Source organism: Phyllobates terribilis, unplaced genomic scaffold (genome assembly GCF_046119375.1).
Source record: "Phyllobates terribilis strain yellow unplaced genomic scaffold, ASM4611937v1 Scaffold_12__6_contigs__length_324123572, whole genome shotgun sequence".
NCBI lineage: Eukaryota > Metazoa > Chordata > Amphibia > Anura > Dendrobatidae > Phyllobates > Phyllobates terribilis.
Genome location: NW_027362772.1, coordinates 231,034,041 through 231,061,778, shown reverse-complemented (window position 1 = coordinate 231,061,778; position 27,738 = coordinate 231,034,041). Strand labels below are relative to the sequence as shown.

The 27,738-nt window shown below is 43.8% G+C and overlaps 2 protein-coding genes across 3 annotated transcripts in view; one reads left to right on the top strand and one right to left on the bottom strand.

Moving 5' to 3' along the window:
* RNF207 (ring finger protein 207) overlaps positions 1 to 27,738 on the top strand; it is a 73,345-nt gene that overhangs the window by 1,689 nt on the left and 43,918 nt on the right. The window contains exons 2-3 of the mRNA XM_073657867.1: positions 4,187 to 4,379; positions 9,200 to 9,332. Of these exons, the coding sequence (XP_073513968.1) occupies positions 4,189 to 4,379; positions 9,200 to 9,332 (324 nt within the window). The 5' untranslated portion in view covers positions 4,187 to 4,188. The remainder of the gene's footprint in view (positions 1 to 4,186; positions 4,380 to 9,199; positions 9,333 to 27,738) is intronic.
* On the bottom strand, positions 15,384 to 27,649 carry LOC141173232 (intelectin-1-like). Of its 2 annotated transcripts, none has more exons than XM_073657865.1 (7): positions 27,451 to 27,649; positions 26,908 to 27,075; positions 20,633 to 20,724; positions 19,836 to 19,994; positions 19,530 to 19,650; positions 18,174 to 18,277; positions 15,384 to 15,617 (listed from the first exon to the last, which is right to left on the bottom strand). In XM_073657865.1, exons 1-7 carry the CDS (start codon positions 27,515 to 27,517, stop codon positions 15,465 to 15,467), a joined length of 864 nt encoding a protein of 287 aa, XP_073513966.1. In that variant the 5' UTR covers positions 27,518 to 27,649; the 3' UTR covers positions 15,384 to 15,464. The 2 variants fall into 2 exon arrangements, with proteins under 2 accessions (XP_073513966.1, XP_073513967.1); XM_073657866.1 differs by having other exon boundaries at positions 26,920 to 27,075.

Genomic DNA, 27,738 nt, shown 5'->3' with positions numbered 1-27,738 from the left:
TCCTGGGCCTCTTCCTAGTATAATGTCCCCCATCCTGGTATAATGTCCTCATCCAGTCCCCTTCCAGTAGTAATGTCCCCCATCCTGAACCCCTTCCTAGTATAATGTCCCACCTACTGGTATAATGTCCTCATCCAGTCCCCTTCCAGTAATAATGTCCCCCATCCTGAGCCCCTTCCTAGTATAATGTCCCCCATCCTGGTATAATGTCCCCATCCAGTCCCCTTCCAGTAATGTATGTCCCCATCCAGTCCCCTTCCAGTAATGTATGTCTCCCATCCTGGGCCCCTACCTTGTATTATGTCCCCTATCCTGGTATATTGTCCCCATTCAGTCCCCTTCCAGTAATAGTGTCCCCCATCTTGGACCCCTTCCTAGTGTAATGTCCCCCTTCCTGGTATAATGTCCCCATCCATTCCCCTTCCAGTAATAGTGTCCCCCATCCTAGACCCCTTCCTAGTGTAATGTCCCCCTTCCTGGTATAATGTCCCCATCTAGTCCCTTTCCAGTAATAGTGTGCCCCAACCTGGGCCCCTTACAGGTATAATGACCCCCTTACTGCACACGTCCTGTGATAATGTTCTCTGTTCGGCTGCTGTTCTCTAACACATTAAATTAAATTCAAATTTCTTACCTTCCTCCACTCCCACAAAGCGAGTCATTCTCTTCTATAGCCTGCGCAAAGGCTAGCTGCTGACTTTGGGGTGTTTGCTATGGGTAATGCATGATGTTACTGCTATGCACTGCCTGTGACTGGCATGCCAAGGTCAGCTGCCGGCCTCTGATTGACTGGTGGTGTGCATTGCACTGCAAGGACCCAGCGGGTCTCTGCGCCACAATACAGTTCATCTGAATGTGCGTCTTCTGACAAACATCCATCTGAAATAGTCACTGTCCTCGGGGGACCCCTTCCTGCATGGGCCCATTACTATGACTCTGTGGGCATGTTTAAGAACTGCCCCAACTGTGTCCTTGGCCCTCCTGCGAAAGTCCTCACCTCTCCCGAGGACACTCCCAGAATGCCCCTTTTGGGTATGGTTTACACAATCCCCGCCCTTCTGACCCAGGAGTCCCAGAATATTCTGACATTTGACAACTATGAAGGGGTATTCCCACCTGATAAAGATATCACCAGCTTCCTAGTTGAACCCCCATTAGTTGCACAGGAGGGTGGCCTGAAGCGCCTGTGCAGGGAAAAACAACAGTGAATAGGTCAAGCCATACAAATCTTAAAGTGATGGCTTTATCATCCCATTACTTTATCAGATGTGAATACCCCTTTAACGTGAATGTGTCACCAGAAAATTACCTTTTTTTAAAATCAGGTTTTTGTGTTAAATTAATTCTTAAAAAAAACTTGGCAATGTTTTTTCTTTCCATGTCACGATCCTTTTTAAAAGATAAAATAGAAATCATGCAATTTTCAGCTTTCTTTTGTTTCAGGAAACAACACATGTACATAGCCACAATGAACAGATTCACACACTATCTCTTGTATTTAGGTGTCTAATTAACCATGTGCAAAAGTCATTGTGAAGAGAGCAGGGTCAGCTGTGACATCGCCTATTGTGATTGGTGGATCCTGTGTTATTATCAGCTGTGTATAGAGGGGTTACCTGTAATTGTAATCCTGTCTCTGCTGATCATGAGTCTGCTGTAAACTCTTCCTGAAAAGACAGGAAGTATGAGTCTGAAAAATCCCAAGTGGCCAGTGTGAAAATTGCAAGATTACTATTTTTTTAATTTTTTTTATAAAGGTTGTGATATTAAATAAAAAGAATGCCAAAAATTAAAAAAATAATACATGTAAGACAAAAATCTGATTTAAACAGTAGGTCACTTTGGTAATTCAGGTGTATGGCCAGGAAATTGTATATGTGGTTTCAAATAACCCAGGAAAGATATGTTGAAAATATTGCTTTTTGCGTTTACTGTAACTTCAGGCACCACCATAGGGTTTTTTTCCTTGTTTTCTTGGTATAATAGGTTCATAGGTTGTCCGGCTAATGGGGCCCCAAGGATCAGCTGTAATGAGAACTCAGCACCAGGTGTTTCATTTCCCTGCAGCACCACCCACTGGGCAAAATAAGTATTACACGTTTCCTACTGAAATGAATGGGCTGTCCTTGTAATGCACAGATCTGTCGGGTCCTCCAGACAGAGAGATACTTGTAGCTGCTCACTCTACATAATACATGAGGGTCCTGAATGGGGTGAATGGGGTAGGAATCTTCTTTTACAAGTAGCTTGTGTGATGTAAGTGCTAGATACTGGAGTTCAGCCACCGCCGATCAATATACAGTGGTGGCCAAAAGTATTGGCACCCCTGCAATTCTGTCAGATAATACTCAGTTTCTTCCTGAAAATGATTGCAATCACAAATTCTTTGGTATTATTATCTTCATTTAATTTGTCTTCAATGAAAAAACACAAAAAGAATTGTCCTAAAGCCAAATTGGATATAATTCCACACCAAACCTAAAAAAGGGGATGGACAAAAGTATTGGCACCCTTTAAAAAATCATGTGATGCTTCTCTAATTTGTGTAATTAACAGCACCTGTAACTCACCTGTGGCACCTAACAGGTGCTGGCAATAACTAAATCACACTTGCAGCCAGTTAACATGGATTAAAGTTGACTCAACCTCTGTCCTGTTTCCTTGTGTGTACCACATTGAGCATGGAGAAAAGAAAGAAGGCCAAAGAACTGTCTGAGGACTTGAGAAACCAAATTGTGAGGAAGCATGAGCAATCTCAAGGCTACAAGTCCATCTCCAAAGACCTGAATGTTCCTGTGTCTTCCATGCGCAGTGTCATCAAGAAGTTTAAAGCCCATGGCACTGTGGCTAACCTCCCTAGATGTGGACGGAAAAGAAAAATTGACAAGAGATTTCAACGCAAGATTGTGTGGATGGTGGATAAAGAACCTCGACTAACATCCAAACAAGTTCAAGCTGCCCTGCAGTCCGAGGGTACAGCAGTGTCAACCTGTACTATTCGTCGGCGTCTGAATGAAAAGGGACTGTATGGTAGGATACCCAGGAAGACCCCACTTCTTACCCCGAGGCATAAAAAAGCCAGGCTGGAGTTTGCCAAAACTTACCTGAGAAAGCCTAAAACGTTTTTGGAAGAATGTTCTCTGGTCAGATGAGACAAAAGTAGAGCTTTTTGGGAAAAAGCATCAACATAGATTGTACAGGAAAAAAAAAGAGGCATTCAAAGAAAAGAACACGGTCCCTACAGTCAAACATGGCGGAGGTTCCCTGATGTTTTGGGGTTGCTTTGCTGCCTCTGGCACTGGACTGCTTGACCGTGTGCATGGCATTATGAAGTCTGAAGACTACCATCAAATTTTGCAGCATAATGTAGGGCCCAGTGTGAGAAAGCTGGGTCTCCCTCAGAGGTCATGGGTCTTCCAGCAGGACAATGACCCAAAACACACTTCCAAAAGCACTATAAAATGGTTTGAGAGAAACCACTGGAGACTTCTAAGGTGGCCAGCAATGAGTATAGACCTGAATCCCATAGAACACCCGTGGAGAGATCTCAAAATGGCAGTTTGGAGAAGGCACCCTTCAAATATCAGGGACCTGGAGCAGTTTGCCAAAGAAGAATGGTCTACAATTCCAGCAGAGCATTGTAAGAAACTCATTGATGGTTACCGGAAGCGGTTGTTCGCAGTTATTTTGGCTAAAGGTTGTGCAACCAAGTATTAGGCTGAGGGTGCCAATACTTTTGTCTGGCCCATTTTTGGAGTTTTGTGTGAAATGATCAATGATTTGATTTTTGCTTCATTCTCTTTTGTGTTTTTTCCTTGCAACCAAATTCAATGAAGATAATAAGACCAAAGAATTTGTGATTGCAATCATTTTCAGGAAGAAACTGAGTATTATCTGACAGAATTGCAGGGGTGCTAATACTTTTGGCCACCACTGTATGGGGGTATAGAACATGATATATGGCAATTAAAGGGGTATTCCGACTAATAATATTTATCACCTATCCATCATATAGTGGGACTGCTTATTAAAAAAATGGCCACTGCAACAATGCCATTATTAAACTTTGGCCAATTGTTCTGATTCTGTAAATATGGCCGCATAGGTTAATAATCTTCTTTTACTATGTATAATAATTGCTTGTATGTAGCATTAGCGAGTGTCTTTTATATTACTACTTTTCTAGATATGTCCGGAGGGATATTCTCACCTCTAGAAAATCTACATGACCTGGACAAGGTGAATTGTCACCCTCTTGCCTGTTTCTTGTGCCATGAGCAGTATGAGCACCCATGTCTGCTGGACTGTTACCACAACTTCTGTGCCAATTGCCTCCGTGGTCGGGCTGTAGACAACCGCTTAACCTGCCCTTTATGTGGGTAAGTGACCGTGAATGAAAGAGCTACAGTTCAATACCTGCTGTGATATTCACTATACTTAAAGGCGACCTTTCTCTGGATTTTTTAATTTGAACTAAGTGACTTCTTCAATTGCCGCTGCTCCTGTGATTCTGGAACAGTTTTTCTTTTTCCTCTGTGTCCCTCTGTTCCAAAGTTATGCCCCCCAGTAATAATGGTGCAATCATTTTCCCTTCAACCAACTAGGGGCGATTACCACAAAACTTCTCTGGGGCGTGGCTGTGTTTTGATTGGCTGCCATCAGAGGAGAAAAAACACATGCCCACAGTGAAGTTCTGTGGTATACACCCTGTTTTTTTGAAGGGAAAACTTACACCGTTATGTCTGAGGGCATAACTTTAGAATGGAGGGGCACAGAAGAAAAATAAAAACAGCAGCAATAGGAGGATGTGCTTCGTTTGAATTAAAAAATTTCAGTGAAAGGTCTCCTTCAATTCAAAATCTAAAAAACAGGTGTTTAATGATGAGACCACACATAACAGTTGTGGTTTGGAAACATGGTTTTACAATAAATCGTATTTTTGGAATGTTCTTCTTGCTGTCAGTGAATTGAAGCATTATCTTTCTTTATTTGGTGGCTACAAGCTGTCCTGATGGAGTTTAAACCATGAACCAATCTAGGGATTATACCTACTGTCTCCTCCCCAATCCCGTAGAATGTAAGCCCGCAAGGGCAGGGTCCTCTTCCCTCCGTACCAGTCTATCTTTGTTAGTCTGTTTACTGTAGTGATATTCTTATTTTGTATGTAACCCTTTATGTACAGCGCCATGGAATCAATGGCGCTTTAAAAAATTAATAATAATAATCTCTCTAGTGTCTGCTCAAGCTAAGTTTTCCCCCTTTACCTAGTGTCTGGGCTTACTCCCCCTCATCCCTTCGGGTTGCACTTAGTCTTTCCCACACTGTGCATGACAATGACCACTGGAGAATCCTCACAGCGAGCAAATTCACAAGTCTGCAGTCACACACAGTGACTGCAGACTTGTAGCTTAAGGCAGGACAATCCCATTAAGCTGCACTGAACCACTACTAGATGCCGACTTCTGATTGTAACCTATAATGCTGTAGTTTTTACATAAAATAAGTTGACATCTGTTTTCCAACTCGCTTGTCAGCTTTGCTGTGTAGACTGCAGCAGAGTCATATCATTATCAGTAGAATTAAGGGAATTTAATGGGAGATGACTGCTTTTTTGTACTGCTGGAGGTACAAGGCAGGATATCAAGTACATATAATATATACACAGGTAAGGCTCTGTATGCAGCTACACTGCTACTCTTTGGTCTCTGGGGTGGGGGTGGGGGGGGTGGAGACCGGATTAGTCAACTGACAATTTTCTGTCCAATAAGTCTAATTCATTGCAGCTGCCATAAAGCACACACAACTGCATTATTTCTGCACTGTGTGATCTAGCTTCAAGTCTGGGCTCAGGTTTCTGTGGGTAGATGACCTCCTAGTCCTTTTGGTATAACCCAAGTATACACTGCTCAGGGCACTGCTGTCAATGATGGTTGTTACAAAGTGCAGAAGAGATAGTGGAGAGAGATGATAGAAAAGTCGCAGATAAAGGTCCCCTTTGTTACTCCATAGTGGTTTCTGACATGACACATAGCGGATCTCAGGAGCTTTAGCTCTGAACAGCTGCAAGTTGAGTGTTACTACTTTTAGCTCAGACATAAAACTGGAACAAAGGCTTCTGGGCAGACACGGAAAGTGATAAGTGGACTCTGCTGATCCCAATACCCGATTGTTGTCACACGGGCAGATAACCTTACATGCTACATTTAGGCTACCTGTAAACACAATTATTTTTTTGCCAAAAGATACATGCAATAAAAAGTTTGCCTGATATATGTGTTTATTCATTTATTTATTTTTGCTATTTATTGCATTTTTATTTTTAAATTAATGTGTTTTACAACCTGCAGTTTTGTTTTTCTTTTTTTTGCTGAATTTTTTTATTGCCTTTACTCATTACGAGTCATGTTTTACTGATCATGTGATTTCAAGTTTATCATTAAAATACTCAAGTTGTAATGCGAGAAATGCAATGAGAAATGCCAGTCACGTGAACACAGACATATTTATTTAGTTAAGAAATAAACCATAGAAGTCTTTGAAAGTAAGATTGTAAGTAAGTAAGATAGCAAAAAAAATCTATATTTAGAGCATAAGTATTGAAAACCTCTTTGGGTAGGACTTACTAAGGGTGGGGTGTGGATTCAAGTAACTTGAAAAACTGACCCTCAGTCAGCAACTAATAATGACAAAGGACCTCACCTCTTAAAGAGATTGTCCAGAACTGGAAAAACATTGCCGCAATCTTCCAAAAACAGCGCTACATGTGCTAACTGTTTGTGTGGGGAACTGGAACTCAGCCTCATTCGCATTAATAAAGTTTTTGTTTCTAAACCCAACACAACCGATAGATGATCTTTGTGACTTTGTTTTTGGAAATAAGAAGCCATGTTTTTCTGGACAACCCCTTTAATATTCACATCCTCTGCAATTCAGTGGGAATTTGTGTAAGCGCTTATTCTGATGGCTGCAATGGGAGCGCATTTTAGCATCTACAATGGATATGAAAAGTCTACACACCCCTGTTAAAATGCCTGTTTTTTGTCATGTCAAAAAAACATACCAAAAAGGATCATTAATGTCAACCATAATCTGTAGAAATACATTTAGAAAAAAAACAGAAATAATTTTGAGAGGGAAAATAGGAATATTAAAACTAAGATAATGTAGTGGCATAAGTGTGAACACCCTCTTATAATTGAGGATGTGGTTGTGTTCAGAATTAGCCAATCACATTTACACTCCTGGTAAATAGTAGTCAGTACGCAGCTGCCATCATTGACAGTGATTCTGATTAACCTCATATAAAGTTTAGCTGTTCTAGAAGATTTTTCCTTACTTTTTCTTAGCTTCATTTTACAGCAAAAGCCATGGCCCATAAACAGCTTACAACACAGCAAAGGGATCTCACTGGTGAAAGTTATCAGTCAGGAGAAGGGTACAAAAACATTTCCAAACCATTAGATATACTATGGAGCACTGTGATGATGGTCATCAAGAAGTGGCGTAAATTTGGCACAACAGTGATTTTACATAGAACTGGATGTCCCTCAAAAATTGATAAAAAACAACAAGAAGAAAATTGGTCCATGAGGCTGCTAAGAGACCTACAGCAACATTAAATGAGCTGCAGGAATTTCTGGAAAGTACTTGTTGTGCACTGCATGTAACAACAATCTTCTGTATTCTTCATATGTCTGGTCTGTGGGGTAGGGTGGCAAGACGGAAGCCTTTTCTTACAAAGAAAATCCTCCAAGCTCAGCTATGTGTTGCCAAAACCTATATCAAGTCTACCAAAAAGGTGTGTTATGGTCTGATGAGCTCAAGGTTGATTTTTTATGCCATAATTCCAAAAGATATGTTTGCTGCAAAGCCAAAACTGTGCATCACGAAAAGAACACCATACCCACAGTGAAGCATGGTGTAGGCAGCAGTATGCTTTTTGGCTGCTTTTTGGCAGCTGGAACTAGGACTTTAATTAAGGTAAGGTGGAAGGAAGTATGAACAGTTCGAAGTATCAATCAGTTTTGCAACAAAACCTTCAAGCCTCTGCTAAAACCTGAAAAAGAAGAGGAATTTAATCTTTTTACACAACAACGACATTAAGCATACCTTCATATCAACAGAAGAAAGGTTTCCCTAGAAGATAAGAGTTTTGGAATGGCCCAGCCAGGCCCCAGACCTGAGTCTAGGGGACAATCTAAGGTGCCCTGAAGAGGACGCTGTACAGAAGAGATGTCCTCGCAATCTGACAGATGTGGAGCTACTGCAAGGAAGGGTGGCAAGGATTGCCAATTATAGATGTTCCACGCTAATAGACTCCTACTTTGAAAGACTTAATGCTGTCTGAAATTCAAAGAGAACTTCAACAAAGTATTATTTTAAGGGTGTGCATATTTATGCAACCACATTCTTTTCTTTTTTTCTTTTTTTTCTACCCGAAAAGTCATTGAGCTTCAGTCAGCGCTCAGTATATAGTGAACAGCAGCTGTAAGTATATCCTACACACGTGGGAAAAGCCGGCATACTGCTAGTAGAAGACGTTGTGCTTGAGGAAAGGACAATAGTCCTGTAACACTGTAGAGTAAAGCTCAGCACCAAAAAGACAAGTGTACAAAGTTTTGCTACAAAAGTGGTTTTATTGTGATCTGCATCAAAGAAAAGACAGATGTTTGTCCAATGTTTCGGCCAACAAGTAGACTTTCTCAAGGACATCTGTATAGGTTCTTGCCGGGTATGTAGGGTAGGTGAGCAGTCATCCTGGCACGTTTCACTGACTGCAGTGTCTGCAGCGTATGTGTCAGTCAGTGCCAGGTGTGCTTAAAGCCACCGCTCCCTGTATACTGAGTGCTAACTGCAGCTGTGCCAGCACGCCTCTATGAATGTAATCCAGGGGCAGCCGTGCTACCATTGCGGTGGCCGCACGGCTTTGGAACGCTTTTAACTTTCAGACTGACCCTATATCTGCAGGTTTATATAATTTGGGGACATGACAGGTCCCTTTAAAGGGTTGACACTGACTTTTAATATTGTGATTTCCAACAGGCGGCACTAGAGCACTCATCCTCTTTCTCTCTGAAGAGGCCATTTGCCTACTTAAATTCCCAGGGCCTGTAAGTCTTGATACACCGACTTGGTGCTCTACCCAAAGAGAAATTTTTAGACTCTACATATTCTAACATGTTATGTTTGCATCCTGCAGGCACCAATCTATAGTGAAAGGAAACAATGCTCTACCCCCGGTGGACAGATTGTTAAAGTTCCTCGTGGACAGCTCTGTGGACTCTGGTGAGATTGTACAATGTGCCAACTGTGACCTGGAGAGTAAAAGGCAGGTATGGAAAATCCTAAGAAGCATCAATTATAGCTATAGACAACCTGGGGTAATGGAGATGCCTGTAATCACATGGCCAGTGCATTAGTTGTCCTGCTGTTTTGAGTATACAGCTGCTAGACAGACCTATGTATCTATATGGTTACACGCTTTTCTTCTTGTTAACCCCCTAAGCACTAGTTAGCTCATCCATTCAGGTTAGTATTTTTCACACAGTTCATATTATGTCTTCCTGAAAACTTCAGAGCTGTTTTCTTTGTTTTGAGATCTCGGGGACAGGCTAAACGCCCGCCGGGGTCTCGACCTGTTATAGCACCCAAGGGTAGGGAGATACATAGAACAGCTAGTAGAAGGCAGGTAGCGAAGCTGTGTTTGGTCTCCAAGTGTAATGGGGGCCTGGCCGGATTCGATGGCGCCTCAACCGCCGCCTTATGACCTTCCATAGAGAAGTTATGATCCATCATAGGTTTTGGAGTTTCAGCTGCCAGATCAAGTGGGAGGTAGACTAGGGGCAGGGAAGAGAGTGACTGACCAAGGGGTTAAGTGCACGTGCGACACTGTGGGTCTTGGTTCTCTTGCATGGGAGGTCTATACAACTATACAAAAATAGGCTATTTTTGTATGGTAGTCCTGAGGAAGGATTCGGTGGACTTTGAAACGAGTCGACATTAAACCTGCAATTTTATCTACTATAACTCGTGTTATAATTCCAGAGAGCTCTGAAACACTTTCAATCCGGTTACCTTTATTGATATTTTATGGAAGCTGCTGCATCTGGTCTATAGGCTCTTTAAGTTTGTGTCTCACACAACCTTACAAGGTGTGCGGTTTTACCTTTATTCATCATTCTTTTAACTTGGGTAAGACCCTATTGCGCTCTTGCATTTCTTTGTAATAATGGTGAGCAGCACTGTAAATAGTGTGTTGTGTAGTGTGCTCTTAAGATGATTAAATATCTAATTTAACTTTGGGCTGCTCTTTTATCTCGAACCACGAATCCACACATCCGTGTTCTCAGCTTAACTTTTCATGTTACCTGGTCTTTTTTCTGGCCCTGTATAATCCTGTTAACGGATCGGTCTTATATCTCACAAGGAACTGGTGGCAGTCCTACCGGACTGACAAGGCGCTGTTTCACTGGTGCTAGTGAAAGGGGCTTCTCAGCCTGTCAGGGTTGTGAGCGAGTGTGGCGCCACGTCAGCGACTGCATGGGCCACATCTTCTCACTCCCCGTGCCTCCCAAGGTATGTCTGTGTAAAACTGTGCCAAGCTGACCTTACATGACCCCAAGGGGTGCGGAATGTCACTTTGGTGCAAGTGAGGAGACCGGACCGCGTGATCCCTCCGAGGTAATAGTGATGTCAGGCGGGGTAGCGAGATGTGGGTTTATCACACCTTAATATATTTCAATGAGAATAATAACCACATCCTCCATGATCAATTAGTAGTATTGTGTTTTATTACAGCCATAGAGTTTTGTATCCATGTACTGTACAGCTCGTGGAATAAGGCACAATACTACTAATCAATCAGTGAGGGCAGGGATAGACCGCCATTGTTTTCTCCGTTGAGGTGCAACACCAGAGTTGATGAAAAGAGAGGGTCTGGGAGTTACATGTGAAGTGCTAGTCTGGGCTTCACAGTATTATGGAGAGTAGGAGCAGTGTAAATCCAGTTCCTCTTCTACTATTTAGGTTTTATCACAATAGTGGCACTATGGGCACCTCAATGATTAGCGCCATGGGGATTTTTTATAAAGCTTGCACTATAGGTACCATTCTGAGGATAGCCTTATGGGCACCACTCTGAGGCTTGCATTATGGGCACCACTCTGAGGATAGCCTTATATGCACCACTCCGAGGCTTGCAATATGGGCACCACTCTGAGGATAGCCTTATATGCACCACCGTGAGGTTTGCAATATGGGCACCACTCTGAGGCTTGCATTATGAGCTCTACTCTGAGGCTTGCAATGTGGGCACCACTCTGAGGCTTGTATTATGAGATCTACTCTGAGGCTAGCCATATGAGCAGCACTCTGTTGTTAGCACTATAAGTCGACTCTGAGGCTAGCACTATGGATGCCACTCTGAGTTTTGCATTATAGGAATCACTCTGAGGCTAGTACTATGGGCACCACTCTGAAGTTTGTCCTTTGGGCACTACTTTGATGCTAAAACTCTGGGCACTAGTCTCAGGCTAGTACTATAGGTACCATTCTGAGGCTAGCACTATGACCAGCACTCTTAGGCTAACATTATGAAACTACTGTGAGGCTAGCACAATGGGGACTAATTTGATGAATGCACCATGGACACTATTATAAGGCTAGCACTATGGGCACCAATCAGATACTATCGCTATGGACACCACTTTGAGGCTATCCTTATGAGCACTATTCCTAGGGTAGCACTGTGGGCACTGCGGTAGTCACTAATGACTTACGGCGCCGGACTACTGGCAGCCCATTGCAGCAGCAGAAGCTTCTACTTTATTTCAGTTACAGTTTTGTTACAGTTATTTTATTTTATTATTTTATTACCTTCTCTGGATTGCAACGTTCCTGTATACTCGTCTATTGGGGATGGAAGATACAACACTTCCCACACTATCAACTGCTGCTGGGCACACAGCACGAGATCTGCACCTGGATCTTCTTCCACCACTTACAAGTCTCCTGCAGGTACAGACACTCTGGGGCACGCAATACGGACCATCTCAGCTAATGCTACTGAAGGATGCATGCTGCTACCCACAGCCTGTGACAGGGATACAGCCATATGTGAGCGGTGGAGGTCACTGCATACGATTTGCCATGGAGAGGACTGGTGTGACGGGTGGAAACAATGACGGGATGGTGGACCCTAGGTCTGTTGCTAAACGAGCAGTGTATTCGAGGGATCATCTTCTGGAACTGCGCAGGATAAAGTCTTCTCCAGCAGAGGCAATACTGAATGTTCCACGGGAAATAAGGAGACCTTTCAGAGGCTGCAGAGCAGGCAAGAAGATCAAGTCCTGGAGGAGAAGGTTTAAACCAGTGGTCCCATCCATTATCATGGGTAACGTACGATCGCTGGGAAATAAGTCGGATGAACTGCTGGCTCTGAGTAAGACCCAGAAGGAGTTTAGGGAATGCAGTCTCATGTGCTTTACAGAAACCTGGCTGCATGAGGAGGTCCCAGATTCATGTGTCTCGGTACCAGGGTTTCAAATGGTTCGGGCTGATAGAGAGAGAGTTAGATGCGGCAAGATAAAAGGTGGAGGAGTGATACTCTACATTAACAACAGATGGTGCAATCAGGGGCATGTAACTGTTAAGGAGAAACATTGCTGTCCAAATATTGAACTGTTAGCAGTGGGCCTCAGGCCTTACTATCTGCCTAGAGAATTCACTCTTGTTATTGTAGTTGTGATGTATATACCACCGTGTGCGAACCCAGAGGCTGCTGGGGATGTGTTGTCAGGGGTGATGGCCCGGCTTCAGACTAAACACCCAAACTCTCTAACTGTAATTTCTGGGGATTTCAATCGAGTAAAGATCTCATCTGCAATACCAAAGTTCTATCAATATGTCAAATGTCCTACACGGGACAACAACACACTGGATCTCCTCTTTGCTAATGTTAAGAATGCTTATTCATCGGCTGCATTACCCCCCCTGGGGAAATCTGACCACAACCTCATACTATTGTCTCCTGCTTACCAACCAGATGTCCGCAAACAACCAGTGACAATTAAAAAGATAAGGAAGTGGTGTCCAGCAGCAGAGGAGGCGTTACAAGACTGCTTTGATTGTACAGACTGGGAGGTGTTGTGTACCATGAAAGAGAATTGTGATGTTAATGAGATTACTGGCAGAGTTACTGATTACATCAACTTCTGTATGGACATTGTAGTACCTGTTCAAGAGATTCGGTGTTATGCAAACAATAAGCCATGGATTACAAAAGAGTTGAAAGATTTACTAAACATGAAAAAACTGGCTTTTAAAAGGAAGGACAAGGAGGCATTGAAAATTATACAGCGAGACCTAAAGGGGAAAATTAAGATTGCCCGTGAGGCATTCAGAGTTAAATTAGAAAATCAATTTGCACGAAAAAGCTCCAGAGAGGTGTGGGCTGGAATGAAGCTAGTGACTGGGTTTAAGGCAAGGTCGGAGCAGGTGGGTGGTGGACTTAGAATGGCTAATGAAATGAATGAGTTCTTCAATAGATTCAGCAATAAAGGTGCGGTAGCAGCAGGGAAGGGGGAGGAGGCCGGGGAACAACTAGCTAAATTAACAGGGGGTGAAATAGATCATTTCTCGGTCTCCAAAAATGACGTGAGGGACCAGTTTAGTAAGCTGGCCATTGGCAAAGCAGCAGGGCCTGACGGTCTCAGTCCACGTGTCCTCAGAGTGTGTGCAAATGAGTTGTGTACTGTCTTCCAGCATCTCTTTAACCAGAGCTTACAATCAAAGAGAGTACCAGTGCTATGGAAGACTTCCTGCCTGGTGCCGGTTCCCAAGACTACCTTCCCGACTTCCCCGGGGGACTATAGACCGGTGGCCTTAACATCGCATGCGATGAAGTCCTTGGAGAGAATAGTACTTGCTCACTTGTGTCCGAGGGTGATGGCGCATACTGATGCTCTTCAGTTTGCGTACCGGCAGGGACTGGGGGTGGACGATGCTGTAGCGTCTCTGCTACAAACAGTACATTCCTTTTTGGACAATGATGGAACCACAGTGCGTGCTTTGTTCTTTGATTTCTCTAGTGCGTTCAACACATTACAGCCACTCTTACTGCGTGGAAAGTTGATTAAAATGGCGGTGGATGAGGGACTTGTGAATTGGATAATTGACTACCTGTCGGATAGGCCACAGTTTGTTAGGTGGGGGACGGCTACATCAGATAGTGTACTGAGCAGTGTCGGAGCCCCGCAGGGAACAGTGCTGTCGCCATTCCTCTTTACATTGTACACAGCTGACTTTCAGTATAAATCAGACCGTTGTTACCTCCAGAAGTACTCGGATGACTCTGTGATAGTTGGCGGTATTGGGAAGGACCAGGATGAAGAGGAATATAGAAGGGTGGTTGCGGACTTTGTAGTATGGTGCCAGGCTAACCATCTAGAACTAAATGTTAAGAAAACCAGGGAGTTGGTGATGAGCTATGGAAGGTGCAAGAAGGTATGCCTACCTGTTACCATTGACGGTCAGGATGTGGAGATGGTGGACAGTTTCAAATATTTGGGGGTTTACCTGGATAGCAAGCTAGACTGGAAGTGCCACGTGGAGAAGGTCTACAAGAAGGGGATGAGTAGATTGTACTTCCTAAGGAAGTTAAGGTCTTTTAATGTGTGTGGCAAAATGCTTGAGGTGTTCTACCAATCCATTGTGGCTAGTGCCACCTTTGCGGCAATAATTTGCTGGGGTAACAGTGTGCGTGTTGCTGACGCCAACAAGCTCAACAAACTTATAAAGAAGGCTAGCGCGACGGTGGGCCTACAGCTTGGGACTTTTGAAGAGGTGGTAGAGGAAAGGATTAAGAAGAAGTGCAGAGCTATAATGGGCAACAACACACACCCGCTTTATGAACTGTTTGCGAAACAGAAGAGCACATTCAGCAATCGCCTAATACAACTAAGGTGTAAAAAGGAAAAATACAGGAGATCGTTTGTTCCAACAGCTATGGGGGTGTTTAACAAATGTCTGAAAAGCAATGTCTAAAGTATTCCAAATGTTATGTTATCATATGTGTCATGTTCGAGATCTGTGTTCTGCTGCTGTGATACCGCAATTTCCTACGGGATAAATAAAGTATATCTTATCTTATCTTATCTTATCTTATCTTAATGAGTTGAGAATCTGATCTGGAGTGGGCGAGAAGATGTGGCCAATGTTTTATCATCAAGGGTGGAAAAGACAGTCACAGCATGTTATGTGCACTACATGCACCCAACCCTCTTCCTACACTCCAGGTCGAGCTCTATATGGCCCCATCCTCTAGCAAGGATGTAATTTCCCCATTTGCACATCATCCCCCACAATGAGCCAGGAGACATTGCTGCTTTGTCTAATCTAAAACTTTATTCTGTACCATGTATCCGTGTAATCAGTACAGACTTAAAGGGAACAGTACAGGCAACTGGTTAACGGTAGAAGAGGAGAACAGCAGATTCTGTGATTTCCTTGCTGCAACTGGATCCACTCCCTGCTCCATATCCGTCCCAGTCGTAGGAAGGAAAATCTCCACACTGTTTGGGGCTTGCTTCTGGGAAGTATCCCCCTCCTCCAATGCAGTGCTGCAAATACAAGAATAGAATATAACCAATACAATGATATATTGCTAAAATATATGAAGCACCGATGGATGCACAGCCACTTATAGGTAGCCACCATGACAGTCTGAGCCTTGAAACATGACTATAGATATCCACCAAACCAGGGCTGCCCATATCTAGACCCAAATATATCTGCGCTTTTGCTTTTCATCTGCACATTGTAGTGTCCTGGTAAAAGCTTTTTCAGCACTACAGAAGACCGATTCATTAATGTATTTGTGCCTTTTCGACTAGTTTTTGGTGTTTTTAACCTGTTTTTCATTTGCATCTCATTCTCTTTTTAATTTGCACCATTTTAAGACTATTTTATGTGTTTACCTGATATTTTATATTCATCATTATCAGTGTAGAGCCAGTAGGTTTCATTAACCCTTTCGGCGAGCACACTCAGGTGCTCGCCGAGCATTTTGGCGTGCTCGTCATTACTTTTACTGTCACCGCGGCTGCAAGCGTCACGGCTGTTAGACAGCTGTGACACATGCAGAGATTGACTGTTCGACAATGGGGGTGTCTGATAGATGCCTCTCCATTACTAACCCCTGGGCATGATGTCAGCTGACATCAATCCCGAAACCATTACCCCGATTGCCACCGCACCAGGGCAGTTGGGAAGAGGTTAATGGATGTGCCATTTCTGGGATGGCTGAGGGCTGGAATTATTAGGCTGATAAGGGGCAATATCCATCGACCTACCCAGCCTATTAATATCAGCCTGCAGCCTGCAGCTGTCTGCTTAACCTATGCTGGTTATTAAAAATATGGGGCACTCCACTTCATTTTATTTAGGGTCCCCCCTTTTTTAATCAATAAACATTGACGCCCCCTGAGGAAGTGTGTACGAAGCGCACGTTGGGGTAGAGGGAGGCCTAACAGCCGTGGCCACAGCCTGCATCTGTGCTATACTACAGGTATACAATTTGCCATACATTGTTTTGCTATTTATCTCTCCTCAAGCACAGACACTTTATCAGCTATAGACTCTTATCGGAGATATATATCAGCTGCCTTGTTATGCACCTGCACTTTCTATGACCCTTTCCTATACATGAATGTTATAGTGAGACTGTGTACTCTTTTTACTCTATCATTCATTAAGGTGGATTCTTTGGTAAATGCTTACTAGACATGTGCTGGGTGCCTATTTGGGGCATTTAAACCATTACTTAGTATCCTGCTTTTGAGTGGATTGTATATTTCAATATAGGCTGGTGTGTTGTGGGCATATTTCAGTCAGTCTCTCGCACTAGAGGCACCTGATTTTTATATATATTGATTGTTATTTTCTTGTTGTATTCTAATACAAAATTATCTAATTTATTATTGGAGTGTTCACTATTGTTTACCCTACCACCAACATTGAGATTATGGTGGGTAGCAATGTTGATTGAGTACTTAGTTTGTGACACTATACTTTATTTATGGACCTACCTTTATTGATCTAAGTCATTATCGGTCTTTACTCTAAGTCATTATCGGTCTTTACTCCTCTTTGGTCAGACCTCATCTGGAATACTGTGTACAGTTTTGGGCACCACATTTTAAAAAAGACATAGACAAACTGGAGCAAGTTCAGAGAAGAGCGACCAGAATGGTGACTGGTCTGCAAACCATGTCCTATGAGGAACGGTTGCAGGATTTGGGAATGTTTAGCTTGCAAAAAAGAAGACTGAGAGGAGACTTAATAGCTGTCTACAAATATGTCAAGGGCTGTCACATTGTAGAAGGATCATCTTTATTCTCATTTGCACAAGGAAAGACTAGAAGCAATGGGATGAAACTAAATGGGAGGAGACACAGATTAGATATTAGAAAAAACTTTTTGACAGTTAGGGTGATTAACGAGTGGAACAGGCTGCCACGAGAGGTGGTGAGTTCTCCTTCAATGGACGTCTTCAAACAGAGGCTGGACAGACATCTGTCTGAGATGATCTAGTGAATCCTGCTTTGAGGAGGGGGTTGGACCAGATGACCCAGGAGGTCCCTTCCAACTCTACCATTCTATGATTCTATGATTCTATGATTCTATAATCCCTCCTTTTTAATAACCTGTAAAGGCTACGCATACAGCTGTGAGCTGATATTAATAAGCTGGGAAGGTCCATGGATATTGGCCCCTTCCCAGACTAATAAGACCAGCCCACAGCTGTCTGCTTTACCTCAGCTGGTTATTAAAAATAAGAGGAACCCCACATCATTTTTTTCATTTATTTATTGTTTTTGCTAAATACAAGTACAAAAAACTACACACGCAAAGCACTGATTATATATCTCACTGACACATATGTCATTTCTATTCTGCATTCTATTCCAGTACGTGTCACACTGGTGGTGCACATGGACGGCACATGGATGCTACACGTATGGTACACACGGATAGCACATGGATAGCACAGGGACACCGATAGCACCGGTACTGGTTTTTCCAGTACCGGAAATATCAGGATGTATAAAGGGGTCCTCAGGAAGTACAGATAAATGCTTGACATTTTATTGACATTACGAGGGCAGAATACATACGTGTTCTGGGTTACACCCGGTCACCTTCATTCCTGGACATAAAGCCACCGCTGCCTTTTCATTGTTAAATACTCGAAACTGGATAAAACCCGGGACAAATTCAGCTGTTAGAAAGAAGAGATGATTAAGGGAAGAACTCTGATGAGCATATCTCTACACATGAAAGGTATGGAAGCGCAAAACATACAAGTACATTTTCACATGCAGCATGATATGATGGAGATTGGGCAGCACCCAATATTTCCAGGACACAAATAAATGGAATGGATAGGCCTGTCCCAACAGAGGCAGCGGCTTATCCCCATGGGAAAAAAAATGAACAAGCTAAAATGCGACATATCAGATTCTTCTTTTTCCTAAGTTTTGCCATCAAGGGGAAGTCAGGACCCCTATGGGTCAAAGCACCCAGAGCTACAGAAATCAGCTTCATTATCAAACTACATGTTCTTCGTCTTCACAGAAGTTGAAATTCTTCAATTTTCACATTATTTCTTGGCCTGCACTACTTTACATCTTCAAAGAATCTGATATCTTGTGCTTAAGTTTTGGAATATATTGTATATATGAGATATTGTATAGTTTTTTAGTCTGAAACAAAATGTAACACACCCACAATGCTTGCCTCTGATAATTGCTCTGGAGACTCAGCCTGCATAAAGTTGCTGGACTTTAAATGGCAGGAAGCAAGATCTTGGATAGGAATTACATTTATATCTGATTTAATGGGAAGCTATCATCAGAAAATTACTTATTGTTTAAATCAGGTTTTTGTGTTAAATGTATATATTTAACATTTTTGGCATTTTTTTCCCCATATCACATTCTGTACTAAAATAAAAAAAAATAGAAATCTTGCAATATTCACACTGGCCACTGGGGCTTTTAGACTCTAACTTCCTGTCCTTTCAGGAAACAGTACATGTACATTAGCAGCAATGAACATATTCCGATCCTATCTTTTGCATTGTAGCATCTAATGAGTGAGTGCAAAAGCAGGGTCAGCTGTGACGTCACCTATTGAAATTGGTGGATCCTGTGTTATCAGCTGTGTATAGAGGTGTTACCTGTCATTGTAATCCTGCCTCTGATGATAAGGAACCTGCTGAAAACTTTTCCTGTAAGGACAGTCTAAAAAACTCCCAGTGGCCGGTGTGAAAATTGCAAGATTACAATTTTTTTTAAAATAAAGATTGTTATATGAAAAGAAAACATTGCCAAAAATGTAAAAAAAAATACACGTGTAACACAAAAAAATGATTTATGCAATAGGTCATTTTCTGATGATAACTTCCCTATAACTAAAGAACAATAAAAGTTAACAAAAGTATTATTTTATGTAAATGATCTTTGTCTTACCTCTTCCGGATGGTGAGTAATAGTTAGCTGCAGTTACGGCACTTCCAAAGTCATATACAACAGGAACATTGGGACCATTATTAGTGAGGCAGCTTCCAGCATTGTACTTCACTGGGTATTTCTGATCAGAAATATTAAATATGGGCATCACTGTAACCAGGTATGACTACGGGATGCAGCAAAGGTCAATACCTCACCCATTTAGTATGTGATAAAATCTGTACCCCCTTTATACAATCATATTTGACTTCTACCACTAAAAACTGTCCTATGGTGCATCAGTAACTAGGTTGGTGTCCACATTACCTTGTACAACTGGAAGAGGTTTCCACCTTCTCCAGGAAGGAAGCCAGTCTCAGTGTGGTATCTCAGAAGAGCTGAATCTCTCCATCGGGACAATGGCGTGTCATTGGGGACGTGCCAAATACCCAGGTCCTCGGCATTTATGTCATGATATCCGGCATTCTTATTGAGGCAACATACAATTTATTTACTGTTATTGAGTCAGAATTTTCTAAACTAATACACAATAAGGTTAGAAACTTAAAGGGAATCTGAAAGATCATCCCCTCTAAACCGCAATTAGGGGCATGTAAATCTTTCAAATATAAATCCATTGATGCCTTTATATCTTCTATCTGTTGCTGCATTTCCGAGATATCGTTGCTGTAAGTCATATGTAATTGAGGCATTGAATGCTCTGGGCGTGACAAATCACTTCCGAAACCTCTGCCTCTCAAGGATCAATCAAACTATAGAGGCTTCATTCTAAGCAGGGAAACAACCAGGGGAGCCAGTGGCTCATTTGCATTTGACACCTCATTTGCATATGAATTAAAATACTAATTACTTCCAAATGCAGCAACAGATAGAAGATATAAATGTGTAGACAGATTTACATTTCAAAGATCTGCAGCCATTGCTGGCCCATCTTGGCAGCTCTTGGAATGTGAGATGGTTCAAGTTGGGAATTCTTGTTTTGATATGGGGCCAAATATTGCATCGAACACTTTCAGGGACAGAACAAACTCATTTGGAATCAGACCCTGTTTCCCAAAATACAGAATGCTGCCCAACTCTAGACTATAATTTACATTTTTTACCTTGTAGTCATCACTGGTGGCACCGCCAGCAGAACCAAAAGTAGCATAGTTTGCCCAATTGCCATCGCCTTGAGGACTTTCTGGGCGATTACCTGTAAGGGGATGAAGGGGTGATGAGACATACATAATAATGCTTAAGCCGAATGTCTGTAGGCAAATACCACCATCTGCTGGTCAAAGACAAAAGAAAAAATGGAAGCAAAAAGAATTGTAATAGTAGGAACCCGAGAGTGAAGTACATGTTACTGCAGGGAGGAGATTGAAGAAGACACCGGTTCAGGTGACAGCAGTTGCGCAATTAATAATTATAAAAAGCACAGGAAGGAAGGGGAGAAGTCGACGCCTGGACCTATAGCAAAACGGACTCACGGTGCAGTGGAGTTGGCATACAGCCACCATTACCAGTGACCAGCTGCAAGTGAAGAACCGAGTACCCAGCTCTGGGAGAAGGATCGAGTGACAAGATTCGGGTGACCAGAGACCAGGGCTGAGAGATCCGAATCAAGTTAGCCAAGCCAGGGCTGACGAAGACGACTAGGCTGCAGAAAGGGACATTTGTGTGAACTGTTAATTCCAGTGTAGACGTACGGTACAGAGTGTGGGCTGGGCTGTGCTTCAGGGAACGAAGACAGCCAGTGTGACGAGTGTACTGTGTCCCAAGTAACTCACCAATCCAGGACTTGCGATCTAGCTAGAAATACAGGTAACCCTTGTTAGGGCCAGTGTGACGTTTTGAGCAGCTTAAAGAAAAGACGACGGTGACAGGTCCAGTAGTGAGAGTGATGCCCGTTAAGCTGAGGCATTACTGATAAACAGTCCTTTAATTGCAAGATATAGAAGACAGTGTATATATAGAATGTTGTATAGACATTTTGTTTAGTTGCATTGCCATATTCTGATTGTGTCATAATTCATTGTACTGCCATTGTTCACTGTTAACCTTAACACCGTGCCTACCGATATATAAATAGATATTTTAGTTAGCCAAATAAATAGTTGTTTGTTAAGTGCCACTTTCTCCTCATTGTCTGCGCTGCTGCATCCGCGTACCTGTTAACATTTGGCGTATTCGACAGGATACAACACTCAAGCGCAGAAATGGCGTATCATGGGGGAATGAAGGCTTTGAAGACGTTGTTTCTGACAGTCCCACTACGTTGGCTGAGTTAAATGAACAGAGGATTTGTTGCTTAATGGCACAGGGTCCCAGATGACCACAATGCCAGAAGTATATTTCCGTCAGCATATGTTGCCCGATCCGTGTGGGGCCCAACTATACGACTGATGGCTTATAACCAGTTACCCATCCCAGTAGCAGGAGAAAACTTGGGAAAGTGCTGGTAAAAGGCCCCATCGGTGGACCCATCGTGACTTTGGGGATGAATGTTCTGAAGGTAGTAGGGCAATTTCTGGTGATCAGCCGGCAGGGGAGCAACTTGAGGTGCACAACATGGCATCACCCTAGTAGAAGAGTATTTCAACAGCTGATCCGGGCTAGTTAAATCCAGAGGTCGCCAGGCACCTTTAAACCCCTGGTAAAAGTGGTGGTAGCCCGTACTACCACCCTGACTTTACCATATGTTCAGCGAGTGCTCACTATGCCGGTTCAGGCCCGGACACCTTTGGAAGGAGTGGAGGTGTAGGTCAAACCTCAGGGAAAGGGAGAAGTGATGCCGGGACTGCTAGTCGCCTGGCGACTGCGCGGCAGCGATGTGTGTTGGTGAGATGCATTAATTTCAGCAGAACAAGCCTACGGCTGACTCCCAGGAGGGAAGTGGTGCTGGTCTATGTGATGCAGGAAAATCTCGCAAAATTGGATGCTGTGAACTTAACCCCTGTGGATGGAGATCCGTAGACCTTGTCGACGTCCATAGACCGGAAGAAGAGGGAGTACAAAGTAGAAGATGGGCGTGATATACTGGAGCAGATGGAAGTAGCCTTGTCCCAATTGTCTGGAGGAAAACCTAAATAAGTGGAAGACTTGTTGGGGCGAAATCAGGAAATGTTCGCCTGTTATGATGACAACTTTGGATGTACAGAGGCTATCCAGCATGAGATCCCTACTGGAAGTGCGGCCCTCATCCGGGAAAGATAACATAAAATTTTGCCCGAGATGTACCAGGAAGTGAAGGATCCAAGTTGGTCCACATGTTGCAGCTTTGGGTGATTTGAGAAAGCCAGAGTCCCTGGGCTGCGCCTATCCTGTTGGTCCGGATGAAGGACGGGTCTCTGAGGTTTTGTGTTGATTATTGTCATTTGAATGCCTGCATGGTCTAAGATTCATACCATTTTCCCAGGATAGAAGAATCCCTGTCAGCATCGGGATAAGCTAGATACTTCTCCTCCCTCGATTTGGCCAGTGGCTATTGGCAGGTCCCCATGGCCGAGCAGTACCGGCCAAAGACAGCTTTCATCCTCCCTATGGGACTATTCAAGTTCAATCGGATGCTGTTCGGGTTAACTAATGTCCCGGGGACATTCCAGCGGTTGATGGAGAGGTGCTTTGGAGACTTGAAATACGAGGCAGTGTTAATATACCTGAATGAAATCATCATATACACCACGTTTGAAGAGCATCTTGGTAGACTCGGACAGGTGCTGGAGTGGCTTCAGAAGCATGGACTAAAGATAAAGCCTCGAAAGTGTAATTTGTTCCAGAAGGAAATCGAGTACCTGGGGCATACAGTCTCTAGTGAAGATGTGTGCCCGACAAAGGAGAAAGTAGTTGCCGTGAAAAAGTGGTCTACACCCGAGACATTGAGAGAGTTAAGGGCATTCCTGGGCCTGTCACAGTATGATAGAAGATTTATCAAGGATTTTGCAAAGACTGCAGCACCAATGCATGACCTACTGAGGGGAACGGCAGGAGGTTCCAAGAGTCGGCCGATCCAGTGGGGGCCGATGCAAGAAGAGGCCTTCCAGATACTGAAGCTCGCATTGAAGAATGCTCCTATCCTGGCTTATGCTGACTTCTCTCAACCCTTTGTGTTATACACGGATGGAAGTCTCTTCGGTCTAAGAGTGGTGCTAGCCAGGTCCAAGAAGGGCAAGAATGAGTGATTGCCTATGCTAGCTAGGTGATATGGAAAGGAATCCTAGAACTGTTAGCCCTGGTATGGGCCATGACCGAAAAGTTTGTGGAGTATCTGTCGGGGTCTGAAGTTAATGTGCGGACTGACAACAGCCCACTTAGAACACGCAAAACTTGGAGCATTGGAACAATGGTGGGTTGAGAGGATGTCCAAGCACTGGTACAAGATAGCTTATCAGGCGAAGGCTGAAAACACCCACGCGGATGCACTATCCCGAGTGACTCATGAGTGACCAGCCCAGGATGTGGATGAAGAGTTGGAGGGTGATGAGACCTCAGATTTCAGACACTTTGTGACTGCTCTCATGGCCTCTCAAGAATTGGAAGAAGTATACTGACCAAATCGAGTGCTAGGATTTGAATGGGTACAGCTGCAACAGTCTAATCCAGAGCTATCGAAGTTACAGAAGTGAGTGACTTTAGATCAGAAGCCCAACAGAGACGAGAGAGCAGTTTTGTTTATCGGTGCCTTACAGACGCTAGGACAATGGGAGGGACTCTGTATGAAGAATGGCCTGTTATACAGTTGCCCAGAGAGTTCGGGACTACGTGGAAAGTAGTGATTCCAGAAGGGTTGGTGCCGAGTGTGTTGAAGGAGGCCCATGAGAGGGATGTGCTATTCGGAACGGAGAGGACCTTCCAATGGCTACAGCGACTTGTGTATTGGGGGCAACTACATTGGCTGGTGGAAGAAGTTTGTCAGAAGTGCCGGCAGTGTGAATTGGTTAAGCCTCCAGAAAAGAGGGCACCCATGAAAGTGTTAAGGATGTCTGAGCCACTGGAAGAGTTAATGGTGGGTTACCTCATGATCGGCCCATCTCATAATGGTTGTGAATATTGCCTGGCGATGACCAACCACTTCACAAAGCTCACAGTTGAGACCCGACCTGGGATCAGACGGCTGAGGCAGTGGCCTGTGCCATCTGCCGAGACTTCATCCGGATATGTGGGTGCCTGGAGAGGATTCACTGCAATTAAGGGGCATGCTTCCAGGGGAGAGTCATGGGGAACTGCACCGACTCTATGGCATCAAGAAATCCAGGACAGCGCCCTATCACCTTCAGGAAAATGGAGCGAGCGCTTCAACAGAACATTGTTGCAGATACTAAGAATGCTGGAAGAGGATAGGAAAAGGAGGTGGCCTGAATTTGTTCCAGAATTAGTGTGGGTGTATAACAACCAAGCTCATGCACCAACCAGGTACATGCCCAACACTTTGCCGTTAGGCCGTAATGGCTGTCAAATAACAGAGCTAGAGCTTGACCCAAAAGAAGATTGCACTAGGATGAGCACATCCTCCTGGGTGCGGGAACATTGGCTGCAGATGCTGAAACGGCTTGTTGAACAGAAATTCCAGGAGATGAGACATCCAGATGCAGCACCACCATGGCAGGAGGCATCACTAGAACCTGGAGATCGAGTGTTGATACGAGCAAAGTGCTCTAAAGTCAAGTTGGACTAAAGATGGGAGACGACTCCTCACCGGGTCACGAGAAAAGTACACCTGAGAATCCGGTGTATGGTGTAGAGGGGGTACCAGGAAGAGTGCTACACTGTAACATGCTTCATCCCTGTGTGTCTGTGCGGGAGAGAGTGCCTGAAACTCCGAAAGAGCAGAGGAACTCGGTGTCAAGGAGACTTGCAGAGGATGATGATGAATGGTGGCTGGTACCTGCAGTGCCAAAAGAAGCAATACTACCACCTCAGGCTGACCCAGAGAATAAGTCAGGGTCTGAACCTGCGAGAGAAGTGTCAGAAGGCCAAGTGCTCTGGAAGGAGTAAACCAAGAGGGGTCCCATAGAACTGAGCATGCCAACGCAAGTGTTCCACCCACGAGGTATGCGGAAGATGATTTCATCTGCCAACGCATTATGTGAGAGACCCAGGAGTACTCCCAGATACGAGCTACGCTGGGGCCGCCCCCAAAGAGAGCATCTAAGGTCTGAAGAGATGTTTCTCACCCTATGACTGCCGAGTTTAAAAAAGAAAGGAGCGTTAGGGGATGAAGCGGTGAAGAGACACACATAATAGTGTTTAAGCCAAGTGTCTGCAAGTGAACACCACCATCTGCAGGTCAAAGACGAAAGAGAAAGTTGAAGCAAAAAGAATTGTAATAATAGGAACCCAAGAGTGAAGTGCATGTTCCCATAGGGAAGAGACTGAAGAAGACATTGGGTCAGGTGACAACTGTGGCGCAGTTAATAATTATACAAGTCCTGGGAAGGAAAAGAAGGGGAGGAGCCGCTCCTGGACCTGTAGCAGAACGGACGTGCGGTGCAGTGAAGTTTGCTTACAGCCGCCATTACCAGTGACCAGCAGCAAGTGAAGGATCGAGCACCTAGCTCTGGGAGACGTATTGAATGATGAGATTCGGGTGACCAGAGACCAGGGCTGAGAGATCCAAATTGAGTGAGCCGAGCTACGGCCGAGGGAGACGACCGGGCCGCAGAAAGGGACGTTTGTGTGAGCCGTTACTTCCAGCGTAGATGTACAGTACAGAGTGTGGTCTGGGGCCGTGCTTCAGGGAATGAAGGCGGCCAGTGTGACGAGCGTACTGTGTACCAAGTAACTCACCAATCCTGGACTTACGGCCTAGCCGGAAATACCGGTGATCCCCATTAGGGCCAGTATGACCTTTTGAGATGCTTAAAGAAAAGACGACGGTGATGGTCCCAGTAGTGAGAGTGACACGCGTTAAGCAGAGGCATTAAGACTAAGCATTACTGATGAACAGTAGAGGACAGTATATATATATATATAGTACGTTGTATAGATATTTTGTTTAGTTGCATCGCCGTATTCTGATTGTGTCATAATTCTTTGTATTGCCATTGTTCACTGTTACCCTTAACACCGTGCCAAGAGTGTGCAAAGCAGTCATCAAAGCAAAAGGTGGCTACTTTGAAGAACCTAGAATATAAGACATATTTTCAGTTGTTTCACACTTTTTTGTTAAGTATATAATTCCACATGTGTTAATTCATAGTTTTGATGCCTTCAGTGTGAATGTACAATTTTCATAGTCATGAAAATACAGAAAAATTGAAAAATCTTTAAATGAGAAGGTGTGTCCAAACGTTTGGTCTGTACTGTATATATAAACAGATATTTGTGTTAGCCAAATAAATAGTTGTTTATTAAGTGCCACTGTCTCCTCATTGTCTGCGCTGTTGCATCTGCGTACCTGTTAACGTACCTTGTTGGCTGGACCAGCGATCCCCCACAGTACACCTTCCATACACGTCATTCTCATGGACACTAGCCACCAAGGTCCAGCCTCCACCTCTGGTGGTCATGTCACAGAACGCTTGGTAGGTTTCACCAATAGTAGTCATCAGGGTATATATCCCATCTGCCAGAGCAAAAGCATCTTAGATTTTTTTTTAAATAGTAATGCTGGATTTAAACATGCTCTCAGTCACACATAGAGAATGTATCTGGATGGTCTCAGACCAGGATGTCTGGGTAATGATCCTGGGGACATCCGATAATTATATAATCGAATAGATGTACAGACGGATACCGCTCAGGCTCAGATGGCTGATACATTCTGCACAGCACATTGAGATAGCACAGACTGGATTTAGTGGCTCTTTAAATAGCACTGTGATATCGGCTGCGGGTAATTCTAGCAGGCTCCTTGCACTGGTTAGGAAGAGATACCTGAGAACCTGTAACACTAGATATGACCATGATACAGCCATTGTAATCACATCCACAGAGTCACCTGTTGCATTTGGTTCAAAGAGCTTGATCTCCTTGCAGCTCCTGTAGCCGTGTATATAAGGCACCATGATGGGGTCGGGCACAGGGGGTTCAGTGTCATCATTCCAGCACGCCAGCAGGTTCAGGATGTTTTCTTTCTTCTTGGAAATTGAACAGTTTTCTAATCACATACAGAAGAGGCAGATATTTCAGCTCGTAATGCATTCAAGTCATTCTATAGCCTTTATTTATTCAGACTAAATCCATATTGCACCACCCAGTCCTCCACTGCACCCTGTACCGGTGTAGG

What these genes read in the sequence shown, in the direction of transcription:
- LOC141173232 (XM_073657865.1), bottom strand. Translation starts at nt 27,517, where the DNA reads ATGGTGCCTTATATACACGGCTACAGGAGCTGCAAGGAGATCAAGCTC. An exon ending in CCAACAAGGTACGTTAACAG is followed by an intron (nt 20,725 to 26,907) that starts GTACGCAGATGC and finishes ATCCCCTTACAG; the next exon opens with GTAATCGCCCAGAAAGTCCT. An exon ending in TTACTCACCATCCGGAAGAG is followed by an intron (nt 18,278 to 19,529) that starts GTAAGACAAAGA and finishes TCTTTCTAACAG; the next exon opens with CTGAATTTGTCCCGGGTTTT.